The sequence below is a fragment of the Saimiri boliviensis genome, chromosome 9 (genome assembly GCF_048565385.1).
Source record: "Saimiri boliviensis isolate mSaiBol1 chromosome 9, mSaiBol1.pri, whole genome shotgun sequence".
NCBI classification, from domain to species: Eukaryota; Metazoa; Chordata; class Mammalia; order Primates; family Cebidae; genus Saimiri; species Saimiri boliviensis.
The window spans coordinates 49542417-49567547 of NC_133457.1; the positions used below are offsets into that span (position 1 = coordinate 49542417).

The 25131-nt window shown below is 44.0% G+C and overlaps 1 protein-coding gene and 1 long non-coding RNA gene across 2 annotated transcripts in view; one reads left to right on the top strand and one right to left on the bottom strand.

Annotated features, from left to right (window-relative positions):
* CLSTN2 (calsyntenin 2) overlaps positions 1–25131 on the bottom strand; it is a 639705-nt gene that overhangs the window by 83394 nt on the left and 531180 nt on the right. The window contains exons 7-8 of the mRNA XM_039462018.2: positions 21381–21629; positions 14732–14853 (exon numbers count right to left, since the gene is read on the bottom strand). Of these exons, the coding sequence (XP_039317952.2) occupies positions 14732–14853; positions 21381–21629 (371 nt within the window). The remainder of the gene's footprint in view (positions 1–14731; positions 14854–21380; positions 21630–25131) is intronic.
* Positions 6540–7953, top strand: LOC141585641 (uncharacterized). Its single transcript, XR_012519233.1, has 3 exons — positions 6540–6982; positions 7393–7506; positions 7688–7953. It is a non-coding gene; the product is annotated as an uncharacterized LOC141585641 (long non-coding RNA).

Genomic DNA, 25131 nt, shown 5'->3' on the forward strand with positions numbered 1-25131 from the left:
GATGGCCAAGAGAACACTTCCATGGGTCAAGTGTTCTGCTGTCACTACATTAATCTTGCTTTACATTCATTACCTCATTAATTCTTCATAACCATTCCTGAGGGGTTCATATTTATGCTCATTTTACAAATAAGGATCCTAAGGCTCAGAGAAGTGAAGTGACTCACCTAAGGTCACACAGGTAATAAGAGCAGCAAACAGGTCTGAGAAACTCCAAAGCCTACCTTCCTTTGACTGCTCCATAATGAACATTCGTCCCTGAAATACGTTTATTCATTTTTAAATTTGATCCTGACCAAAACTTGTTGATGACTGGATAAGTGAATGAATGTGTACTTGATGGGGCACAGTGTAGACACAGCCCAGTTCTACACTCGGCCTCACTAAAGAATGCTTTTTGTCTTCTTTGGGTTCCTAATGTGACATATGGTTGCTAGATGTGGCAGAGGGATATTTTTAGTGTTCTGAAGTAAACCAGAAGGTGTGTCTTTGCTCTTGGCTTATAAGACTCATTTTATGCATTTGTTTACAGGCAGAAAAATAGGTGGCTGATATCAGATAATTCTTCAAGTCCCAATTCACATGTATAACCCACTTGTGGGCTCACCTTTTAATTGAGTCTAGATAATAGGTATATGACTCTGTCTTTGCTTTATGTCCAAATAGCTATAGGCTTATTGTTCCCTGCATTTATGACTAATTAAACCTTTTGACATGGTTTCAGAAGCAGTCCCCATGAGAGGGCCATTACTAAGCTCTCCATTTCCAGGACAGCCTAAACAGAAGGACAAGGGGTCCTCAGTATGTAACATTTCATGTAATGCCCAGGAGGCAGACATTAGGCTTTCCTGCTGGGAGAGGGAGAGTTCTCTCTTTCCTGTGAGCACATAGAAAGTTACTGCTTGCTGAAGAGAAGACAGGCCTGTGGAGCCATGGGGTCCAGCATAGGAATGGTGCTAGCACTGTTCTCTGTCTTCGACTTTGGACACTGGAGTCAGAACGGTGTTGAAACAAATGCCAACTCATTCTCACTGATACAGAGAAGGGAAGGTCAAACTCTGGTTGCACTTCAATCAGCTTAGAAGATTATAAGGAAACTGGCTGGGCTGGAAAGCCTCTGTTGGGCTGTTCTCAGAAGCCAGTTTAGCTCTTAATGGAAAAATGGCCAAGAGACCTGGAGATAAGCAATGAGAATTCAAAGTATTTTTCAAACACATATGGGAGACTCTTGGTGCAAATGAGCAATAATTGCTGAGATCTTTGTGGATACCCCACCTAACTCATGAATGCTAACTATAATTTTCCCCTTCAAACATCTAATGTTTGGCTAAAACCATCACTTTCTCCGACTCCTTCAACCTAATCACTTCCATGACTATCATCAACAATTTGAATAGAGACGGGTTTTTCTGTTTATAAAGGGAAAGAAGGCACCTGCTCTTTCAGATATTTCCTTCTGACTTCCTGGGGCCTTAGTAAGGTTCCACACCGAGGCAAGGCTGATACTATGGTGTGCATTCCTGAAGCAGCAAACCCCACACTCCTAAGTCACTCTCTAAATGCCTTAAACTTACATGTCCTGGTGCTCGCTTACTTTCTCAGGTCCAAACCTTAGAATTTTCTCTCTAGGCTTTCTGGAATCTTGTTTCGTGGCACATAAGCAACTCTGGATGTGTGCTCAACTCCAGTTCAGGATTTGAAGGTGAGATTGGGCCCTCCTTCATTATTCACGCCACCTCCAAAGCATTTTCTTTCTGCATTCTCTAGAAATTCCAGTTCCAATTTCTCCTTTCCTACCTGTGGCCCATACATAATGAACTGTTCTTGCCAATAATGCTACCTTTGCCCTTTTGTCTGTCTGTTTCAAGAAACCTATGACATTGAGTGTGAAGTCTTCTGTCTGAGTACTCATAGTCTCTGACCTCAAGTGGGTCTTTCTTACTATGCATCTTTGTCTTATCACAGTAGTCTTCGAGTTAACATTGCAGTACTTCACATAAAGTTTAAGAACTGTGCCTCAGTAGAACTCATTTAACACCTCCATTCTTTTGTTGTTGTTGTTCTATTGTTCTTTACCCTTAAATACATTATATGCCCCATAATACATAGTTATAATCACTGCATTTAATAGTCGTGGTCATTTAAATAAACGAAGGAAGGAAAGACAGTCTTTTATATTTATTTACCTAATTACCATTTCCAATGCTTGTCTTTCTTTCCTGTGAATCTGTTTGTCATTCTGACATCTTTTCCTTTCTACTTGAAGGACTTCCTTTGTCATTCCATTGTCTTTTGATTTCCAAAGTTTTCAGTAAAATGTTGGTTGTCATACACATTGGTCTTCTCCCATATACAATTTATCTTGTTCTCTGGGTGCTCTTAAGAGTTTATCTTTAGTCTCAGTCATCAGTAGGTAGAGGATAGCGTGATTACGTGTTGTTTTCTTTGTATTTATTCATCTTGGAGCTTGCAGATCTTATTCAATCTTTAAGACAATGTTTTGAACCAAACTTAATCAATTTTCCACCATTTCTTCAATTAATTTTTTAATGCCTTGTTCACTTTCTCCTGTCCTTTGGTACTTTTTTTTTGAGATTCCCTTTCTTCCATTTTCTATTATCTTATGTGCAAAATCCACACTTTCACTTTAGATATTGTATTTTCCACTCTACGTTTTAATTTCTATATCGTTTCATTTCTTTGCTGAGATTCCCTATTCATTCATTCATTATGAAAATCCTTACTTTTAAGTTTGTATACATTTAAAATACTGTTTTAAAGTTTTTTTTCTAATTCCAATATTTGTGTCATCTCAGGGTCTATTTCTCTTGAATAATTTTACTCTGGACCTTAGGTCACGTTTTCCTATTTCCTCACATGTCCAGTCATTTTTATCGTACACTGGATATCATGGATAATACATAATAGAAACTCTGGATTCTGTTATTGTTGATTTTTGTTAAATTACTGGATGATCACCTTGCACTTGTAGAAGGTTTGGTTTTATCTTTTATTGAGGTCTGTTTGTTTAGATTTACCCTTAGTCCTGGGCCAGTCTTTAAAACCTAGCACATAGTCTTTACTCTTACAGTGTATCTCTTCTGCATTTCAACGGAAAACTCTGTATGTTTAGCCCTTCTTGGAGGAATTCCAAAATTTGTCTCCTTTGCAGTGCACAGTAGCTAAAATAACCTGCTCAAATCTTTTCACTTTTTTTTCCCCCTGACATTGCTTTCCCTGAGTTCCTGAAGTCTCTTCTGTGTACACACAGTTCTGGGAACACTCAGGGATTTGAGGGATTTTAGGGGAGTTTATGATCAGACTTTGAGCTCCCTTCCCGTATCTCCATTTTTATTGGTATTAACTCAATTTCTGGCAACTCTAGCATTGGTGAATTTCAGCCTCTAATACCTTAAGCTCAAAGAATATGTATGGCTTCCCCTCTTCCCTTCCCTCCCTTCCTCCCTTCCTCCCTTCCCTCCCTTCCTCCCTTCCCTCCCTTCCTTCCTGTCCTCCCTTCCTCCCTTCGTTCCTTCTCTCCCTCCCTCCTTCTGTTTTTTTCAGTTCTTTTTTAAATAGCGTTATTGAGGTATGATTTATGCATCATAAAATTCACTCATTGTAAATGTATAATTCAATGGTATTAAATGAATTTATAGAGTTGTACAACCATCACTGCAATCCATTTTTAGAACATTTCCATTATCAAAAAAAGGCTGTACTCATTTACAGTCGATTTCCACTTCAACCCCATGCCCTAGGCACCACTAATCTGCTTTCTGTCTCTACAAATCACCTTTTATGGAAATTTAATGTAAATTACATCATATAATATGTAGTCTTTGTTTTCTAGGTTCTCTCACTTAGCATAATGTTTTTGAGATTCATTCATGTTGTTGTATGAGTCAATAGTTCATTCCTTCTTATTGCTGAATAGCATTCCATGTATGGCTACATAGAGACTCTTCATTTACCTATTAAAGGACAGCTTTTTCTTTTTTTTCTTGGATGTTTTCATTCTCAGATGCTACTTGTATAGTGAAATAGTGCTTGTAGATGTAGGTAGCAGTGCTTCGGAACTACAGTGTGGAACATCAGAACATGCCATTTAGATAATTTTTTAAAATTAAAAAGCATTTATTAAACGCATATTTGTGTTAGAAACTCCTAAAACTTAAAAAGGTGAACAAGATGTGGTAGTCCAATGCAGGGGAGGAAAGAAACCAGTGAACGAATACATATAATAAAGTGTAAAAATGCTGTGAAGTCTTTTCTTACCTTCCCACCATGAAGGTAAGGTCAACTCTCTACGGGGGAGGAAGTTATAGGAAAGTATTTATGAAGGATGTGACCCCTGAGTATGGTCTTGAGAGACAAATAGGTACTTGGCTAGTCAGAGAGTGGAAATGACTTCCCTGCCTATAACACAGTGTGTTTTATTCTTCTGAACCATGCAGACAGGTTCACAGGTAGTATTTTCCAATCTGCCAGTGCCATTGGGGATTGCATTGTAGCAAACTATTTCTGTGAGTTTCTGCTGAGATCGACAAATGAAGAAATACAGTGAAGACTTGGTGGATACCCAGTTCGGCCAAGCTATGTAAATCTTCTCAACAAGACAAGAACATAATGGAAAACAACATGGAGCTTTGGAGCACGGTGGACTTGGTCCAACGCCTTTGGCAAAGTACTTAATCTTTCAGAGCCTCGATTTCAGTATTTATCACATGGAGTTAAGTTTTAACCTCAAAAGCAACTGTGTCGTTTAGATCTAATGTATGTAAATCAAGAGTTTAGGGACTGGAACACAATGGCCTCTCGAAAATGCTAGTTTCCCCCTTTTCCCTCACATGTAGTATGTTTCTGGCTATTTACTATTCTTTCACCTAAAACCACAAGGAGTTAGTGCAATTACAAGGCTTGCTTGTCTTTTGACTCCCATTTCTATTGCCTCAAAGCTACCATCTTCTAAGTAACCAAGGGATGCAGTAGCTGCTTCATAATGAGACCTTGCTTCCTTCTAAGTGTGCACTGATTGTCAAGGTGATGAAGGAGGTTCATTATTTAGAGGTATAATTAAAGGGCACTTCCTTTAGCTAAACTAATGAGTAGTAAGCGCAGCAATATTTGCATGTTTAGACATTAAGGATGGAAACAAATGATTCATAGGAGATTGGGAGTAAGCAAGGATGGTAGGGCAAATTAATCTCACTGCCGGGCCTCCAGGGTTACTGCTTTTTAAGACTTCCTCAAAGGAGTCATCTTCCCTGGGAAGTCGGCTCCTGCCTTCTTTTGTCTTACGGGATGAACAGCCTTCTCATTACCTTGCCTCAGGAGCAAGGTGATCTTTACTTCAAAAGATGCTAAAACATAATTCCTGTTGAGCTAAACTTGAAATCTGTTTCTGGATGGGCATCCATGCCTGGTTCTAAACCCTTAGGTTCTAAACACCTGGGGATATGAATATATTCTGATTCTCATGATATTCACTAAGGTTGTACATTCACCCAATTTAAGACTGGTACCTTTTCTCCTCAGAGTATGTATGTTTTGAGGTCATATACAAGGTTTTTCTACTTCTTAGATGAGAGATGTGGAAGGCGCCTTGCTATGTCTTCCACTCCTCATCCACAATCTGGGCATTATGCCTAAATGGCATGATTTTTGTTAGAACTAAAAGGAAGTGCTTGATATAAAGTAAGAACTGAAAAAATGCTGGCTCCAGGTTCCCTTCTTACGGCACACAGACTTCACAGTGGCCAGTGCCTTTGCTTCATGTCTCCTAAGTAAGGGGGATTAGCAGTAGAATCAGCCATTACGTATTAGGATTCAATTTTACCAATTTTTTGCCTTTTCATATCATAGAAGTGACAGGCAAAATATTGTTCTTATTATGAAAGCAAGCATTTGGGTTCCAAGCCAAGGAGAAGCCTCCTTCCCTCCCACTGGCACCAATCCCCACAGGAAATGAGAAAGGCAGAAGCCCCATACAGTCTGTGCAGTGACTATACTCCTGCTGCTTCCACTGGGACCACTCCGTGGCTTGAGTATCTTCATTTATTATTGAATAGATTATTTGATTTACTAAGCATTTATAATTGTGTTGACATTATTTCATTCTTTTTAATAGTACAACAGTATTCTTTTAAATGTTTACATTATTCCCTTCTTTTAAACACTGATTTTAAAGATGTATTAGGGGATGTCTACTGAAAACATGCACTCATTGCCTCTGGGCAGATATACAGGCTAAAACACAAATAATGATTTCACAGGAGCAAACAGAATTGCTGAGCAGGTGCTCGTCAGGGAAGAGAGCAGAGAGGAGCCAGGCTTGCCAGCAAAGGGAGAAAGGTGTAAAATCATGATTTTACACTTTGATTTGTTGAGATTTAACAGTGGCATAGCCTTAGACTCAAAGTCAGGATGAGAAAGCAGGGAAGTGGGTGTAATAGCAGCAGGGAAAGGAATGGCATCCCTTTAGCTCTCCTCACTTAAAGAGTGCGGATTTTCCTTCAGCACAGGCTTCGGAAGTAAAATAAAGAATACCCAGGTAATAATGAAAACCCAAGTAAACTTTGAGAAATCAGCTCTTCAAGGAAATGACTCAGGATGTACTGTTAAATAAGGCTGTGGAAACCATCAGTGGGTTTGTGGAGATTATGTCTACAGTACAGGACAAATGGAATTATCTACTTATCAGATATTACTATTAGTTAGATGTGCAAGATGCTCCATCAACATTCGGCGACACTGATCTGCACTTTGTTAAACTTCCCTTCCTTCCCTTTATTGACGTCACTGTGGTCTCTTGGTGACTTCCTCCTTTTAGTTATGCTACAGCCTCTGGAACACAGCAGAAGTCTCTTTCTTGCTGATAATCACAGCAGTCACTGCTTGTTTACTGCCCGCTATAGATCTGAGACTGTCTGCACTACAGGAGTGAGCTAGAGCAGAGAGTTCATTCAGAAGGGGATTCTAGGTTAGGAGGACAGATTAAGTGGGGAGATGGGTTAGGGAAGGAGGAAAAGCCAATCTAAGAGGGTGTTGTTCAGGTTGTCATTACATGTAGTCGGGGCGGGGGTGGTTTCTTTCCACAGGGGCCCCCTGAGAAAGTGCAGGGTGCTGCCCAGAATTGCTCCTAACTTCCAGGACTGGCTGCTTCTGCACCCCTTTGGGTGAGGGGTGCTCCTGGGGTGATAACGCTGCTGTGGTTCAGAACTGTGTTTTCTGGAGCCCAGCAGACTCCTGCTGCCTTGGAAAAGGCCCTGAGCAGAAAAACAGAAAGGTCCAGCGGTACAGGGTGTGAACCGCAGAGCAGATTGGCTGGATATAGTAGGTTTTTGTGTTGCGTGAGGATCTAATTCTCATATCAACTTTGTCAACTTTAAGCTTCCAGGTGAAGCTCTGTCAAGTGAAAGAGGATTTCATGAATTTGCTTTACTACTTACAGAAACAAGCACAGAAGACTCAGATGAAAGGTTTCTTTTTGGCTTCTCATACCAGGTAAGACAATTCCGCACCTTAGTCTATTAGAAGAATATGGCTTAAGAAAAAGAAAAGGCCTAAATCTGCTCCTTGGGGATCCTAGTCCTGAGGCTTCTAAGAAAGTGGGCCTGGTGAAAAGCCAGGAGCAAGCAGTGAATGGGGGTTTACAAGGCAGTGCCTCTTCTTCCTTCCTCCCTAGGGCCCAAGCTGGAAGTGGGAGGGCCGTGAAGACCTGTGGCAGAGGCATCAAACACTGCTGTAGAGAAGTGTCTACACACCTGTTCTGAAATGATGGCCCAGGGTCACCTCCGCAAGGTGTGGGGAGATGGGAGGTGGCTTGATTTATGAGCCTGAGGCAGCCCCAGGGCTCCCAAAGGCTCACGAGTGAGGTATTAGTTTCCTATTGCTGCTGTAACAAGTTACCACAAACTTTGTGGCTTAAAACAATACAGATTTATTATCTTACAGTTTTGGAGGTCAGAAGTCTGAAGTGAATTTCACTGGGCTAAAATGGAGGTGTCAGCTGGGCCACATCCCTTCTGAGGACTATACTGGAGGATCTATTTCCTTCCCTATCCGGTTTCTAGAGGCTGCTGCATTCCTTGGCTCACGGTCTCACGTCATTCTGACCTCTACTTCCATCTTCACGTACCCTTTTCTGGCTATTACCCTCTTGCCTCCCCTCTGATAATAACCGTTACTATTATATTGGGCCCATAAGAATAATCCCAGATCACCTCTCCATCTCAAGACCCTGAGCTTAATCACATATGCAAACACCGTTATGCTACATAATGCCACATATTCACAGTTTTCTGGGATTCAGAGGTAGACATCTTTTTGGGGGGACCGTTATTCTGTCTGCCATAGGCAGCTAACAGAACCCAGAGGTGCCAGGTAAGGTGACATGGCATAGGAATAATGAGGGGAAGCCAGGCAGCAGGAATCTGGGGCATGATGAAAAGCTGCAGGAAAGGGACTTTAAGACGAAACGGGCATGGCTCAGGCAGCGGGTGCCGTGCTGGGTGCCAGCCCACTGGCACCTTCTCAAAAAGAAAGCAGAACAAAGGGGATACGCATGCCAGCAGCTGCCTTTCCAGAGAGTGGACAGTCCAGCACAGCTCTGATCTGAGGAGCCCAGGATGTCCCGTGTGGGTCTGAGGACCCTTCTCTGCCAACACTATGAAGCCACAGAAGCCACTTCTCTCCATATGTTTTGAGGCTCTCTTTGAAATGGAAACGATCAGGGAGAGGGACTAGAATATGACTGGGGCTTGTCACGAAGCCGTAGATATCAGAGAAATAGTCTAGGTTCACTTTGCACATCCAAAGTGAGTCACGATTTGTGACTGTCCCTCTACCCCACCAAGACACACACACATATTATTCACCCAGAACAACCCTGCAAGATGATGTCATAGAAAAAGTCATTCAGAATTCTGCCCAGAAGAGAGACGAAAGAGGTTCTGGACATTCTTTCCCCTCTGCTTAGGACATTGGTTCCTAAAGGACACCTAGTGTTCCTGAGGGCAGGGCACAGGCTGGGATGCCGAGCAGAGTGGCCTGCTGCATTGGAAGCAATATGCCCAATGAAGCCAAGAGCTAGTCTTGAACAGCAGAATTAGAGTGCTGACAGGGCCCAATTATTTTGCTCATTAAGATGACCAGTCTGAACTGCAGTGACCATTCTCCAATTAACTCCTTGGCACTTGGCTATAATAAAGATTGAACTAATCTATTTGACTCCCCATGTAGCTGAATGAGCAGACGCAAGTAAACTGACTCTGCATCATTCTAACGCACTTTCCTCACCAAGAATAAAGGATGTATTCGATTTTAGATTCTTCCGGGAGCTTTAGAATTCTATGCAAGTAGAATGGACTTGATAAGCAAAGGCTCTGGCCCAGGACAAATGTGCTTAAATCCTGGCTCTGGGGAAACTCAGGCTGTGACTTAGGCTCATTTATGTGAGAGGCAGGAATACCACCCCCAACACCATGGGCCTGGGTTGAAGGGACCCGCTGGGAATGGTGAGGGGCTGCTGGGGACTCTGGCAAAAGATGCTCCCAAGGCTATGTAAACTGGGTAACAACTGAGCAGGGCTGAGATTCCCCAGGGTGGAGTTGTGTTTTTCTTCTCTTGATCCCTGATGCCTATTACAATTTCTGGCACAGAGAGGGCAGTGGCCAACTGAATGAATCTGACGTTTGCATCCTGTGCTTGTTGCAATTTTCCAGAGATGCACTTTTTTTCCTTATGTGTGCTGGGGGTGCCTGTGCTCTTCCTCGCTGATTGAAGCTATCACTCAAGCCGTGTCTTCCCATAAGTGGAACATATTATAAAACATCAGCAGATTTCCCTCCAATCACCACACCAGGTCCAAAGGGAAGATGATTAGAATTTGTGACACAGAGTTGACCACATCCAAATGATATTAAAGCCAGGAGGGGCTGCAAATTAGTCATCCTTTCCTGTTTGTGCTGGAGGCTGGGCACTGTCCTCTGCTCTTGTCTGGGTTTGCACATGACGCACTGCAGGCTTGAAGGATTTGCATTAGTGGATCATAAGTAAAAATCCCATTAAAATGACATTCTCCTCATCATTATGATGGCTTTAGTGAGAGGCTCTGGATTGTCATAGGCGTCTCCTAAAGTCACCTGTAATAGATTTACGTGGCTGTTCATTCACCTTGGCTAGAGCCTGCTGAGGCGTGCAGAGGGCCTGGGCTGGCTAGAGTCCACAGCACCTCTGTAGAACTGCCTCTCTCAGCAACACTCCTGAGGGCTATGTGAAAACCCTTCTCCATGCCTGGTCTCAGTGCTGTGAAGAGCCGCTGTTCAAACATGTGTGTCCAGGGCTGGGGTTCCGTAGGGGCCTCTAACACAGCCCCTGCCACTGGCTCCATTCAATGGCCTGGCATGAGTTATATTTGCTTAAACTTGATAAATCTGATGAATGTCGGGCCGGACGCGGTGGCTCATGCCTGTAATCCCAGCACTTTGGGAGGCCGAGGAGGGTGGATCACGAGGTCAAGAGATCGAGACCATCTTGGCCAACATGGTGAAACCCCGTCTCTACTAAAAATGCAAAAAATTAGCCGGACGTGGTGGCACAAGCCCATAATCCCAGCTACTTGGGAGGCTGAGGCAGGAGAATTGCTTGAACCCAGGAGGTGGAGGTTGCGGTGAGCCGAGAATGCGCCATTGCACTCCAGCCTGGGTAACAAGAGCGAAACTCCGTCTCAAAAAAAAAAAAAAAAAAAAAAAAAAAAAAAAAAATCTGATGAATGTCATACTAGAATTCCTTGTATTTGCCCATATCTAAAATTCTGAGTCTTCTACTGAATACTAGATGTTTCAATTAGGTGCCAGTCCTTTGGGGATAGAGCACCAGCACAATAATACCTTATAAAAGGCCACTTGGGATTTAATGTCCAACGGCTCCTACACACGGGGGTCCCAACACCTGCCCAAGCTTTCTCCTACTGCCCATGCCTGTGCCTATGCCCTGCCACACAGAGCGCCCACATGCCCTGACCCCAGCCCTCCTGCTCACTGCTCTGCCCTAGGCTGCCGTACCCTGCTGCATGGAGCACTCTACATTTCTCTAAGACATTCCCTCCCGGAGGCCTTCCCAGGCTCTCAGCCCCAGGTACCCTCCATGGGCTCCCACAGACTCCCCCATGCAGCCCCAGCCCCCAGCGCCGATCGCATGGGATTGTAAACTGCCTGTTGATGTGTCTGTTTGACCCATTATCGTGGAAACTTCTAGAGAACAGAGATTCTTATTTTAGCTACTGATCCCAGGTACCCCGCACAGAGCCTAGAGCACAGTTTGTGCTCAGAATAAACTGCTGAATAAAGAAAGAAAACGAGTCCCCATCAGGCATTAGAACAGATAAAATGCTGCTGAAATTCCCAAGGTAGGCCAGGAGTTAAAATGTACACAGTACATTAGACTGGCTTGAGTTCCTTCTTGCCAAGGCCAGAAAGTTCTGGAACAGTTACAAGTCCACTAGTAGTAAGTCCAGCAAGATCTTGAAATAGGATTTCAAGATCAAAGATGAACAATGTTTGCAATCCAGAGAGTAAAAAAATGGTGGCATTTAAGAATTTTAAAATGCTCAATAAAACGAATCAAAAGTATCAGTTAATCACCGGGAGGTTTTCAAAGATCTCTGGAATTTTCCTCTTTCCTCTCCCCCTCCCTCCTCCCCTGCCTCACTTCATCTCTCCCTTCTTTTAATCTTGACATCCATTCACCATTATGAAAACATTTGCTAGGCACCAAGCATGTACTCATGCCTGTAACAGGCACAGAAGACCTGGGGATGAGTAAGACACTACCCTGCCCTCCAGGAGCTCAGGCAAAGTGAGCAGACAGGCGGGATGAATGGGTTACAACAGAACAGTAGGAATGGGGATGGAGCTCTGCATGGAGACTGGGGAGCAGAGAAGAGAGGCAACCCACCCATGGGGGTAACCCAGGATGCCTTCCTGGGGGAGGTGACATTAGGGATGCACATGCTGGGCATCAAGTGATTTACACCCAATAAACTTCTGGCAAGGTTCTGTCTACACAGAGAACTGAGTAAGGAAAAAGAGGAGTCTGTGGGTTGGTTCATATACACCACTGGATTGCTAGCATGGGAACTGCTGAGGTTTCCTACGCCTATGCACTGTGATTGGTGAGCTGCGGCTCTGATCATCAACAGGCAGTCTTTAAATGTTCATTTCTGCAGTAGAGGAATGCTAGGGACTGAATTTCGTCTCTCCTAAATTCATATTTTGAAACCCTAACCCCCACTATATTTGAAGCTAGGACCTTGAGGAGATGATTAAGGCTAAATGAGGTCAAAGGGTGGAGCAGTCTTTCAATAGGGCTGGTTCCTCATAAGAAGACAACAAGCCAAAGTGTACCCTCTCTGCCATCTGAGGACGTGGTAAGAAGGAGGACCTTCACAAGCCAGGAAGAGATCCCTTAACAGGAACCAAACCGGCAAGCACCTTGATCTTGTACTTCCCAACATCTTTAACTGTGAGAAAATAAATTCCTATTATTTAAGCCACTCAGCCTGTGGTATTTTGTTACGGCAGCCTGAGCAGACAAAGAATAAGACAGCTTCAGCAAAGTGAAGATGTGATCATTTTACAGGATTTCATCAGGACTATGGACATTTTGTATTTCAGTGATAATTCTGATCTCTAAAATTTTTATACATTTAGAAGTGCAAACTTTAACCATTTTAAATAAGCTGGCATACCAAAGCAGCAAGTGGACATAATGGAAAGGGCAGGTCCTAAGGTCCTAGCCACGGTTTGCTGTGTGATCTTGGGAGAACTATGGATCTCAGTCTCCAGGTTCACATTAGCCACCAGGAAGGGCTGGAGCAGAGATGAGAATAATCTGCACGTGCCGCCTTCCTAGCACAGGGCAGGCATTGACAAACGGGAGTCGATGAGATCAGGGTAGTTTGGAAGGTGTTCAGTGAATCTCAGCCCCTCCTTAAATTCACCACTTTGGGAACAGATGTTAGAACTGCTAGATTCACTATATCTTTATCTTTAGAACCAGAATTCCTTCCTTACCTATTTTTAATTTCCAAGCCCATGACTTCATTTGCCTGCATCAATGCTTCTCAATCCCATCTTAGAAAATGCCTCAGGATATCTATAATTATCTCAACCAGTATAGCAATGTTCCTATTTTAAAAACCCTCACAATATGGACTTTATTTTAATTCGCTTAAATTTGTATTATATATTTTAAAACAGCCCATAAAAGCCATATGGCACTTTAGGACATAACTGAGAGGTTGTTGAGAAAAAAAATAAACAATGTCAAGATTTCACAATTCCTGCCAGATTCAGAATTCCTAGCTCAGAGGAACATATACTAATCAAGATGCCATATTTTTAGAATTAGCATACAGCAGGATGGGATTTACTGGGAGTGGATTCGGCAGTTACCACTGGGCTCCCCTAGCAGCTTTCCCATCAGCTTGGCATCCTTCATCTTGTCACATTGCCTGGAGTTCCACCATTGAGAGATTCCCCAGAGTCAATGAATCTTTGCTTTAGAGAGCATACATGTGTATACTTCTATGAGGATGAAAGGTGGCAGCAATCATTTCCATCTCCGTGTGAATGAGTTCCTTCTGGAATACATCCCAGCAGCACTCTAAGATCAGCTCACTGGAGGACTGGAGACTTGGATGGAACAGAGAGAGGGTGGAGGTGGCGACGGTAACAGGGAGGGAGAAGGGAAAGGATTATGAATCACTCAGCCCTCAGCAAGGTGAGGCAGGTAGTGTAGTACACACAGCGGGGTTTGGACAAAGGAGAGAAGGCTGGGTGCCCCAGAAGCGCTTAGCCCAGCATATGGAAGCGGCAGAATAAAAACCAAACGAGGTCCTGGGGCCCCAGGGAGGAAGGGTCATAGAAAGGGCATAATTTCCTCTGCCTCATTAAGCAGCATCCATTCCTTACTTCCCTTTTTTCTGACTGCTGGCATTCTTTCTCTTGATAATTTAAAACTCTTTAAAAATTAGCCCTTGGTCCCTTTCAAATTTAAGTAAAGGCCAACTCTAGTCTTGCTACACAGACGCTTCCTGACGGCACAGCCACCCAGAAAAGTGAGTACTACTTCTACCATTAATGCTTCACAGTCCTCAGAAACACACTCCAAGGCTTTGCAGTCACACCACAGGCTTGCTTTGTCATTGACAAGTATGACGCAGTGGTTCTTGTGATCAGAAGTCATGAGGCTTGGGAGTAGTGAGTCACAGATTTTTCCACTTCGGAAAAGACTATGCACTCCCCAAGGTGCTCTGTGGCACTGCTTACTCAAAGTCCTCAAGTCCCTGTCCTCAACCTGGTGTCAGCCAAAGGAGGTAGGAGCATTTGTGATTTACAGATGTGCTAACAGAGATCCTAGCAGCCTGGGGATCAGGAGAACTGGCCTCCACAAGCTCAATGCAAAGCAAATGGACAAGCCACATGTGATAGGCCCAGTGACCCGGCAGCATCCCAGCTGGGAGGCGAGTCCCTCCCCACCTTCACCTGGCTCTAAGGAGGCAGTTTCCTTCCTGACTTTAAGATGCTGTGTCTCCCTAAGCTGACTTTTCCAACATTCAGCAAGTGGTCAGGACTTTGCAGTGCCACCCACTGCCATCACCACTGGGTCAGACCGGCCACCGCCGGCAGAGGCGTGAGTAGCAGCATGTGTGAGGTGAGCACCGTACCTGATCCAGCTTCCAGTGGAACTCCGCGGGGCGAAAGGTGTCAGCCTGGTCGAAGTCTTTCCGCAAGAGGAAGACGAGGCGACAGTTGTGCACGTACAGGGCATAGTGATGCCGGTTCATTTCTGAAAAGCAGAAAGAAGTCTTGAGGAATGAGAGAACATTCCGTGTCATCCTTCTGTCTCTACCTAATCCGTGTGAAGCGGAGCTGCCTCACTTTTAGCTACTGGGAAGAGGGGACAGATAGATTTTCCAGCATTAGAAATAGTTTTGTGACTCCAACATCCCCTCCCCATACACAGACAATTAACGGGAAGTTTTCCTCTCTTAATGTAGAAACTTCCTTTCCCGCTAAGAAAATCACATGTCATGGATCCTGGCAGAAAAGGAAATGCTCTTTGACCAATCAATACTTAGAGAACTTGAACCTTACTACATTATAGGATACAGCAGAAATCTACCAGGAGGCGCATGTTCCGTAATGTTGAGTGGCTGAGCAGGTACCCAAACTTGATTCAGATAGACTTCGGGTAGACTTGTATCTTGGGTGCTGTTGAGAGAATTATCTCACCTCTTACAGCTTCAGTTTCCTTAACCATATCATGATGTTGATGCTGGATTACCATAATGTATCATAAGAACAGAATATTACAATTGATTCCTGTAAATCCTGTATAAACCTTGCCTATAAAGTTGGATGGGAAGAATCAACACCAATTACATTGCTAGGATGGGCCCTGATTGCTCCTGGCCCAACAGGCTCCAAGTATCTCCCAGAATATGACTAGTTCAGAATCCATGCCCACATTCCGAGTGCAGGCCATTCTTCTGGCTTCAAAGCTTCTGTCGGGAGTTGGCAAGAGGCTCAGTTCAGGCTAGTGATATGAGCACTCTTCTCAGCAGTTACGGGAGAGAACTGCTCTTTTAGCAGAAAGCAAACAGAAGAGATACTTTCTTTCCTGCTGGAAGTTGTATTATACCACTGGGAGGCTTGGAGCTGTGCAGCCATTATTTGCTAATGTAAAATGAATACACTTAAAGGCACAGATCTGAGAATTACACAGAAAAGGAGTCAGGCCTTGGATACACTTTACCTTAATGATGACTTCATGAGCCATCATAGCTCTGGATGTTTTCAGTTACAAAATACCCACTTTCTCTGTATTAGTTTAATTTTTTGGCTATCTGAGACCAGTTTAGTCTGGATTTTCCATTCCTTGTAGCTGAAAGCCTCTTAATCGATACAATGAGGAAATGTGTGGAATGCATCTGCCCAGAACAGATGCTCCGTAACTATTACGTATTAGAAGGACTGTCACACTGCCTTATGACCAGCGCAACCTAACAAAATAGTGCTTTCAGGAAAGCATCACCATTCTTGAGAATGTAACCAGAGGATGGCAGGAAGGAGAATGGTCAGGGGCGTACTGTGGCAGGGCCGGGCTCTGCCAATGTCCGGGGGACCATTCTTAGCCTCTGGATTGGCAAAACTCCCCGGAATGCTTATGGGGATTTTACTAAAGATTTCTTGTCCCCCTTATGACTGTATGACTGACTTTGCTGTGGTTTCTGTTGATAAATATTGGGAAATATAGAAAGGAAGAATTTTTGCCTTTAGTTTTATTTGGAGTTGGGAGAGGCTGGGGGTAAGGAAGTAGAACAAGAAGAATGGATGAGAAAACCTCACTCTACTAGAGCAGCTTCTAGCCTGGGAGGTTTCTTCCTCCTTCTACTCCCTTTCTCCGAATTCATAGTCAGCCCACGTGCCAGGGTACCTGGTTTATTCACTGTGTTAGTAATGTGATCTGCTCAGGAATCCCTTTCTTTCTTTTCCTGCCCTTAGGAATTCTTTGTTGAATCTTTCCTTCCTTCTCTCTATCCACAACTCAGGTAGATCCCAAAGCCTTCTGCTCACTTTGATGTATTAGAATAGTCTTAAATGGTTTAATTCAAATCAACTATCAGTCTCTTATCCAGTTACAATAGATGTTCCTCTTCTCTATTCAGTCTTTACCCAGGGCTTGGAGGCCCACAGTAGGGAAAGGATAGGGTAAAGTCTTTCATTCTTCCTGTCCGACGTCCTCATCCTGCAACCTCCTCCTAGCTCTAACCATGGTCAGAGGCAGGGGAATGTGAATGAGAGGAAAAGAAGTATAAAGTCTCTTTAAAAAACCACTGGAGTTTTTCCTTTTCGAAAGGCTCTGCAGAGGTCTCCACATCGCCATCTTCACCTCCCCACACCCTCTGTAGGGATGGCCCTGCTATAAATCTTTACATAGGGATTGATAATGGTGAGTGACACACTCCTTTTCTGGGTGGCTGGGACATTTGTGCTTGTTGCAGTCCCACGTGGTTAGCCCTCACCTCTCATTCCTTGTGTGAAAGATGCTCTTTCCACAGTTGACCTTCCCCGATTCCTCCTTAGCCTCTGCCTTCTCTCAGGAGTCCCCTCCAGCACACACATCAGTTCCTACTGCTGGGACCCCTCTTCCTGGCATGCAGCCCTCTGCTTACTAGCCTGCACATTTCTGGATGGTCCTTTGGCCCACAAGAACAAAGACACCTGTGTTCTGCCAAACTGTACCAGGGAAACTGTTCTCCCTCTGGCCCCTCTCTCCTCACCCTATCATTGTGGCAGCCCCAACATCCACTTGCCTTCAGACACCCTGGCCAAGAATCCGGGCCAAGCTTTCATGTACCCTAAACTTGACATGAGTCAGACTTTCCCACGACTCTCGTGGGCTCTGTTCTGACACCAGCCTGGAACAGACTTACGAGCATTTGCAGCTCAGTCAACTGGCAGCAGAAGTAAGGTTCTCACTTCCTTTCTATAGATGACAACCTTGGTCCTTCTGAGTGGTTTTCTGGGCGCCTCTGTAAGTGTGAAAGTACCCCCATCCCTTTCCTAGCAGGCAGGGGGACCATCCTAGCACTCTACCAGGCTGACACTTCTGCTTCTCTCACTTGTGATTACGGGACAAGGTTGGCCCCTCTCTCTTAGAAAGCCCTTAGGGAAGTGGCCAGCACTGTATGACCACTTATCATTCATTGTTCTCAGACCTCAAAGAAGGCTGTATGCCTGGGAAGAAGATACCAGCAGGAGGATCAGATGTGTGTGTAGGAGGGGATTACTGTGGCAGGGCAGGGGCCAGGAGGAATCACGGAATGTGACTGGAAAGTGCACTGCGCACGGGAGGAATGGAGAAGTAAGACCCAGCAGAGGTGGGCTGTCAATCACCTCAAGGTAGAGACTCTGCTGTGTGTTCACCTAACCCTATTTTCTTTGCTCCTAGATCCACATCTAAATTCATTTCACAGCTACCCCATGGGTAGATGGGGCAATGTGACCAAGTTTTGGCAAATGGAATGTGTATTAGAAGTCAAACATGCTCTTTTGTCTCCTGGCAATAAAATCCTTCTGTGTTCAGCTGTAGCCTCACTTTCTGTTCTATGGTTGAAAACAGCAGCAGCAAATAATGCAAGAATCCTTGACTTCTGAGTGTTGTGGGCAAAGCAGGGCCCCCCTGCCCTCCAGACCCACCTGGGGCTACTGGACAGTGGCAGGAAGTAAAACCACGAGGAAAGAATGTTAGCCACTGAAATGTTTTTCTTGGTGGTGGTAGTGGTGTTAGTAGTTCTCTCTTTTTTACATTTAGCCTTTGCTGACTAGTCAATCCTTTTGTCCAGCAATTTATAAAATAGTTTATAAAGGAACAGCATTAGTAAGTTTTACTTAGTACACCAGACAGAACTTAGTGCAATTGTCATGAAGAGCAGTTTGACAATTTTCCTATTTCTATTATTTGAATCAGTAATTCAACTTCTGGTCAGGAAATAATAAGAAATGTTGTGAAAGAGAAATAAACTATCTTGTTTAGCCTTTAAAAAAAAAGTCTAAAAGTTTATAACAGAAAACTTTTTAGAGCATCGGTGTGTTTGCATTTAAAAGGAGACAACCTAAATATCTAATGAAAGGGGGCCAGTTAAATGAAGTCTGACAAATCCAAGTGGCAGAGTTTTAAACTCCCAGATAGAGGCAGGAGAATTGCTTGAACCCGGGAGGTGGAGGTTGCAATGAGCTGAGATTGCGCCACTGCACTCCAACCTGGGCAACAGAGTAAGACTCTGTCTCAAAAATAAATAAATAAATAAATAAACTCCCATATAATTCATATTAAAAAATGTTTTATGTGGAGAAATGATGTGGATATAGTTATATGAAGATAACTGATGACATCATGGTATCACAGATATTATAAAAACGTAAGGACATTCTACATATACACAGAAGCACAAATAATATTGTAATGAAATGTACCAAATGCTATCAGAAGATATCTCCCCAAGGGTTAGGATTTTAGGTAATTTGTGTGTTCTCTTTTATACTTTTCTGTGTTTTTCACGTTTCCACTATAAATATACATTGCTTTATAACTTAAAAAATTTTTTGATATAAAAAAGCTATAATCATGCTTTCATTTATTCCAGATTTTTTTTTTCAATTTAGAATGGGTTATTTATAGGTTTTTTTCTTGCTGTCAGAAAAGTTAGAGAAAAATCTTCCCACCTTCTCCGTGCCAATCTTGAGTGTTGCTTCACACAAGGACCAAAGCTGAATACCAGGTGCTGCTAATCTGGGGGTGCTGAATGCCTGCTCAGGAGACGGTTGTGATGCCAGCGAGGCCGAGTTCAGCCATGGCTGCCCGATAGGGTCCTCTGAGATTCTGATTTACTGAGCTGGGTGAGGCTCTAGCATCTACACACTTTTACAAGTGCACTAATTTCTTCTAATGAGAACACTGGTGCAATAGCATGGGCCTGGGACGGAGAGTCAGAGGATCGAGGTCCAATCCTGTCTTTCTTGGTAATCATCTGTGTTATCCTGGGCCAATCACTCAGCCTTCCGTATTCCAGTTCCCTCCTTTGTAAGCAGAAACATTTATATCTGTCTGACTTTCCTCCCTGGGGACTCGATATAGCTTAGAAAGGACTACATGTGTGTGGCCACTTACCCCAGCTCACACTGCTTTATAATTGTCTGCACGTTCTTAAGCTGTTGAGTCGCTGGGTTGCTAGCTCCTGGGTCATGATAGGAGCGCCTCACAGGGCACTGCACAGGCCACCGAACTGCATCCCAAACCTCTGCCTTCCTGCATGAAGGTCCCAGAGAAAAATCTGTCCTTGGCACTGACTACTACACAGACTTATCATATAAATAGGGAGAGCCAGGCACCTCTGTTTCAGTTTCTGCATCCAGAAGATATATTAACATTTATTATAAAGATCTACTGAAACAGAGAATGAAGGGTTCTTGTAGCAGTGTAATGAGGAATAAAACTGAAAATAATAATGATAATAACAACATCAAGTAAATTAATGGAAAACTGATTTATGCATCTGATGCTACTAAGTAATGCCATACTTTATTTCACATTTATTTTCCCCATTTAGCCTATGGGGAAAATGAGGCTCAGAGAGATTAGTAACTCTTCAAAGGTCATACCTTGAGAAGTGGTCAAGCTGAGACGGCAACTTTGGCTGTCCAACAGCAGAGGCTGAGCTGACAGCTTTTTCTATATTGTCTTTTTACTCTTACATCTGCTGTGGTTGTTATTTATTTTGGCTGTTTTAGCAAAAGTTGTCTTTGAAATGGGAAATTGTAGAATTACAACTAAACGCAGAGTTGTACCATTTGCATAAGACTCAGGATGTTTGTGCATGTGTGTGGTGTGGGTGGGTGCAGTGACAAGAGCATAGGTTTGAATTTAGTTGCATCTAAGCTGACATTCCAGTTCTGATACTGACTGTGTAACTACTTGTGACAAGTTATTTAACCTCTAAGGAATGTTTTATCCTTAAGATGGCAACAACAATAAAGCTTTTATAAAATAGCTAATAGCGAAGTGTGTGTGTGATCTGAGCTAACAGATCATCAAACTTCCTTTGTACCAGGCACCGTTCTGATCACTTCATGATTATGAAGTCCTTTAATCCTCATAAGGACCCTATGAGGTAGATACCACTATGATGCCCATTTTACAGACAGGTAAAGTGAGACACAGAAAAGTTAAACAACTTTTCAAGGTTCCCTAGCTTATAAGTGTTAGGGGGCTTTTAACCACCAAGCCGTGAACTTCTTGCACAGGCTCAGCAAGCTGAAAAGCCTAACAAATGGTAGCTATCATTACTATATATGGCAGAGGTTTTCAGACTACTCTTCTTAATTAGCAGTACTTTATTCAAAAGATAGCCTTTGGAAATCATACTGTATATAATACAGTCAAGGTGGAGCTTCTTTGCTTGAAGTAGGAATAAAGATTCCTCTCTCACCCTCATCTCACTAATAGCATCCCTAAAGCACTTTGGGAATGCTGGGTTCTGAGAAATCACGTCTAAAAACCACCAGTTCCAGCTTTTACATTCTTTGTGTCTGTCTCCCTTCTTTCCCCGCCTTTTCTGCTCCTGCTCTACTTCAGGCCAAGCCTGGAAAATCAGCAGCCAGGCAACCCGAGACCACAATATATATTGGGAGGGTTCTTCTTAGGCTTCTGCTTTTCTTCCACACCCACCTTGGCTGTGTCCATGCCCAACCAGCTGGGACAAAATGGGCAGCCGCTGGGGTGGGAGTGGAAGGGCTGGGTTAGAGACTCACCGGTTTTGTCAGAGTTGCAGAGGATGGTTTCCTTCTCGGCTCTCACACCTGGGCTGGGGCCGTGTTTCATCCACATGGTGATGGTGAACTGGTCTGTCAGGTTCTTGGGCACAATCCCATCGGGGATTTTGGCCCCCTGCCTGCCGTCAAACTTGAAGATCATCTCACTGCTGTCCACTAAGAGTCCCGCAGTCCAGTTGGTGGCTGCACTAGGGGATGGCAAGAGGTCGATGATGCCAGAGGAGGCTCCTGCAGAGGATGGGGAAAGAAAGGGCAGCGGGTCATTCCTAATGAGGTGGTGCCTCATCTTCTGCTTTCTCCTCCTGAGTCAAGATGAACTACTCAGTGTACTTACTCAGAGAGTTCTGTGCCTAGCTCTGAACTATGTGACTTAGGAGAAGAAATGCCAAATGCGATCCCAGCCCCTGAGTTATTTATGGATTTTTGGGGGGAGGCATCAGTAAGTCACAAACAAAAGTGCTGCATGTGGCAAGATAGGAAGCAGGAAAGAGGAGGAACTCCCGAAGTTGGAAGAACCCTTGGGGCTCTTACTAGCAGCGACAGTTGCTGGAGAAGGCCAGAATTTGATTTGGGTGGATGGATTTGCTCACACACCTATCCATCTGTTAACCTGCCAGCCATCTATTCAGCACTAACCATGTGCCAAGTCCCCTGCGAGGTGTTGGCTCTATGAAGGTGAATCGGACACAGTCCCTGACGTAGAGGAGCTCAGAGCCAGTTAAGTTGACAAGATGTGATCAGGTCTGTGATTGGGGAAAGTTCCAGATCCTGATCCCATGAGAAGGAGCATGAGGCACTCACTACACTTTTTTACAACTATTTGTTGAGGCCAAATGATGCAGCAGTTGTGAACACAGGTTTTGAAGTCAGCAAAACTTGAATTTGATACCTGGCAGCAAAATTTGCTAGTTCTGTGACTATGAGCAAGCCAGTTGACCTTTCGGACTCTGCTTCCTCTTTCAAGTGAGTTATGAGGCTGAATGAGATAATGCATTTGAGCTTGCAGTAGCATGCTCACTGCATGGCAAAGGTTCGCTCAGTGTTAGTTATCACGTTATCTTCGTCATTATATTGCTTCTGCTGCTACTATAATAGTACTCAGGCTAAGGCAAGAAGACTTAGTCTGAGGCAGCAGGAGTGCCATGGGCAGGTTTGTTGTAGAAGAATCACCAATTTTGTGGAGGGCAGGGCTGAGGTTAGAGGGGACAACTGGATGACCTTCCTGCCAGAGAAGACTGGATTGTCCTGTTGGGTGGGTCTGGGGCCTCTGGTGACTCTCCACAGAGCTTCACATGCAGAATTCTTTGCATCCTTCTATTCCATACAGAAACAGGGCTCAGGCACTAGGGGAAGGAGGGCCAGGAACTTGCGGTTATTTTCAAATAATAAGAGCCAGGGTGTCTAAAGTGTGACCTGTGTTGGGTGGGCAGGAGCAGGTGGCCTCTTCCCTGGTATGGAACTAATCAGTCAGTCATAAACTCTGGTGAGTTTAATGGACAGTGGTTGTATGCATTACCTGCCAATTGCCCAGGCTTTGGATTTTTGACTTTTGTATATCAGAGCCTCATCTTATATAGGGTTTGGGTTCTGAAATCAGCCACTACAAAAAAAATTCTCCCACCATTAAAATGACCCTTTGAACATCCCTCAAGGAAGGTGGCATGCTGGAAATCAGTTCACTTGTATGAAAATGTTCAACCTAGCCAATTTTCCCTCCATCTGCAGAGGAGATTATCAGGTCTATGTCCAATGGCTAGTAATAGAAGGTTATGCTATGTGAAGGGCATGTATCCTTAGAGCCCAGCGCATGCTCTGCTTATCACCAGGAGAGGTTCACTCTGGGAGAGGCTTCTGGAACTGTGGTGTCTGTGAAGGTAGAGATTAAAATCTCCCAATTCACACTCATGCCGTAGCTTGTATGTATCAAAGAGAAGTGTGGGCAGAGTTGACAGCATTATTTACATGAGTAGCTCCTAAAGATTTTGCCTGTTACTGTACCCGACACATAGTAGGCACTCAGTTAATATTTATAACTGCCTTTCCTTCCACCCAGTGCTCTCACAAGATGCTCCTGGCAATTCACCCAATGCTCAAGTGAGCCGTCCAGCCCCTTGTCCACGCCCCACACTTCTCATCACACTTACCTGTTCTCATCCCCTGCTGCTAACTTCTTGATACCCATGTTACTTATGTGATAAACTAATTTACACAAATGTTTTAATGGCCAATAAAGTCTTTGCTGTCCTTTAATACCACCCTCCACAGATATTTCTAAGGAAGACATCTATCAAGATGGTAGGAGGTAGAGATTTGTGAGTAGGAGATACACGGTTTTTGGGGGAAGAGCATTTTCCTAGTACCCCTGGAATAACACAACATGGCAATAGCTTCTTTGACCTATTAAGTTGGGTCTGATAACCAAAATTTGTCCAGTGTGAAGACAGCTGGTAAAGGGAGTACACACAGAGCGTGTAGGTTCCTGAAACCTAGGGAAGCCAGAAAGGTGCAGGCTGAGCACTCCAGGTTCCTGACTTCTAGCTGAAGCCAATGGCACCAATATCTAGCAGGGCCTCGTGCAGAGGTGTGCATGTGGTGGTTGCAGGGGCCAGCTTTGCCATCATGTGGAGCAGCCAGGCCTCCACACAGGGGAAGCAGGGTGGGGTCTAGCAGGGCTTGAAACTCTACCACCAGAGGGTCCTTTTTTTGGCTAAGGACACTGCTGTCCCTATAGAATTCACACTGCAATTGATACCTTAGACTAGTGGAGAAATTGATTGTGAATTACCCTCCAAACAGGTTTGGATATAGAGAGGTATACAGGAAAGAGCAGCATGCATGGGATGATGGGGGATGCTATGGAAGATTGGGGACCAAACTGGTTACAAAATAAACCCAGTGCTAACCAGAGTTATTCTATAGCTATATCCAATATTTACATAACCTTATTTTATTTTTTATTTTTGAGACAGAGTCTTGCTCTGTCACCCAGACTGGAGTGCAGTGGCGTGATCTTAGCTCACTGAAACCTCTGCCTCCTGGGTTCAAGTAATTCTTGTGCCTCAGCCTCCCAAGTAGCTCAGATTACAGGTTTCTGTCACCAAATCTGGGTTGTATTTTTAGTTGAGATGGGGTTTTACCATGTTGGCCAGGTTGGTCTCGAACTCCTGACCTCAGATGATCCACCTGCCTTGGCCTCCCAAAGTTCTGGGATTACAGGCATGAGCCACCATACCCAGCCTACATTACCTTATTTTTTTATAGTTACATAACTTTTCTGTTTTCCTATGAACTTTTTACTGGGCATGGAATGGATGCCAGGCCTGAATTAAGAGCCTTATACGTGTTTTCTTAGTTACTCATCTGTGAGGTGAATATCGTTAAGATTCCAGGTCACAGATAAAGAGCCCTAGGCAGAGTGAGCCCAGGATGGAACCAGCTAGTGAGCAGACCCATCACCAGGACTTGCCAGCTCCAAAGCCCACTCTCCCCACTGCACCTCCTCAGTAGACCTGGAGGGAGATCTTGTAACTTTCTGCTTATTTTCCAAACATGCAAACTGAGGCTCAGAGAGGAGAAACATCTGGACTAAAATCACACAGTAATAGCTAGCTAGAAGCAGGCCCTGCTCTCAGACACTCAGTTAGTGTTCTTTCTACCATACAGTAGTGTTTAGGGGGCCAATCTTATAAATTGCCAAGCACAGCCTAGTCACACGGGACTCCACCTCCCT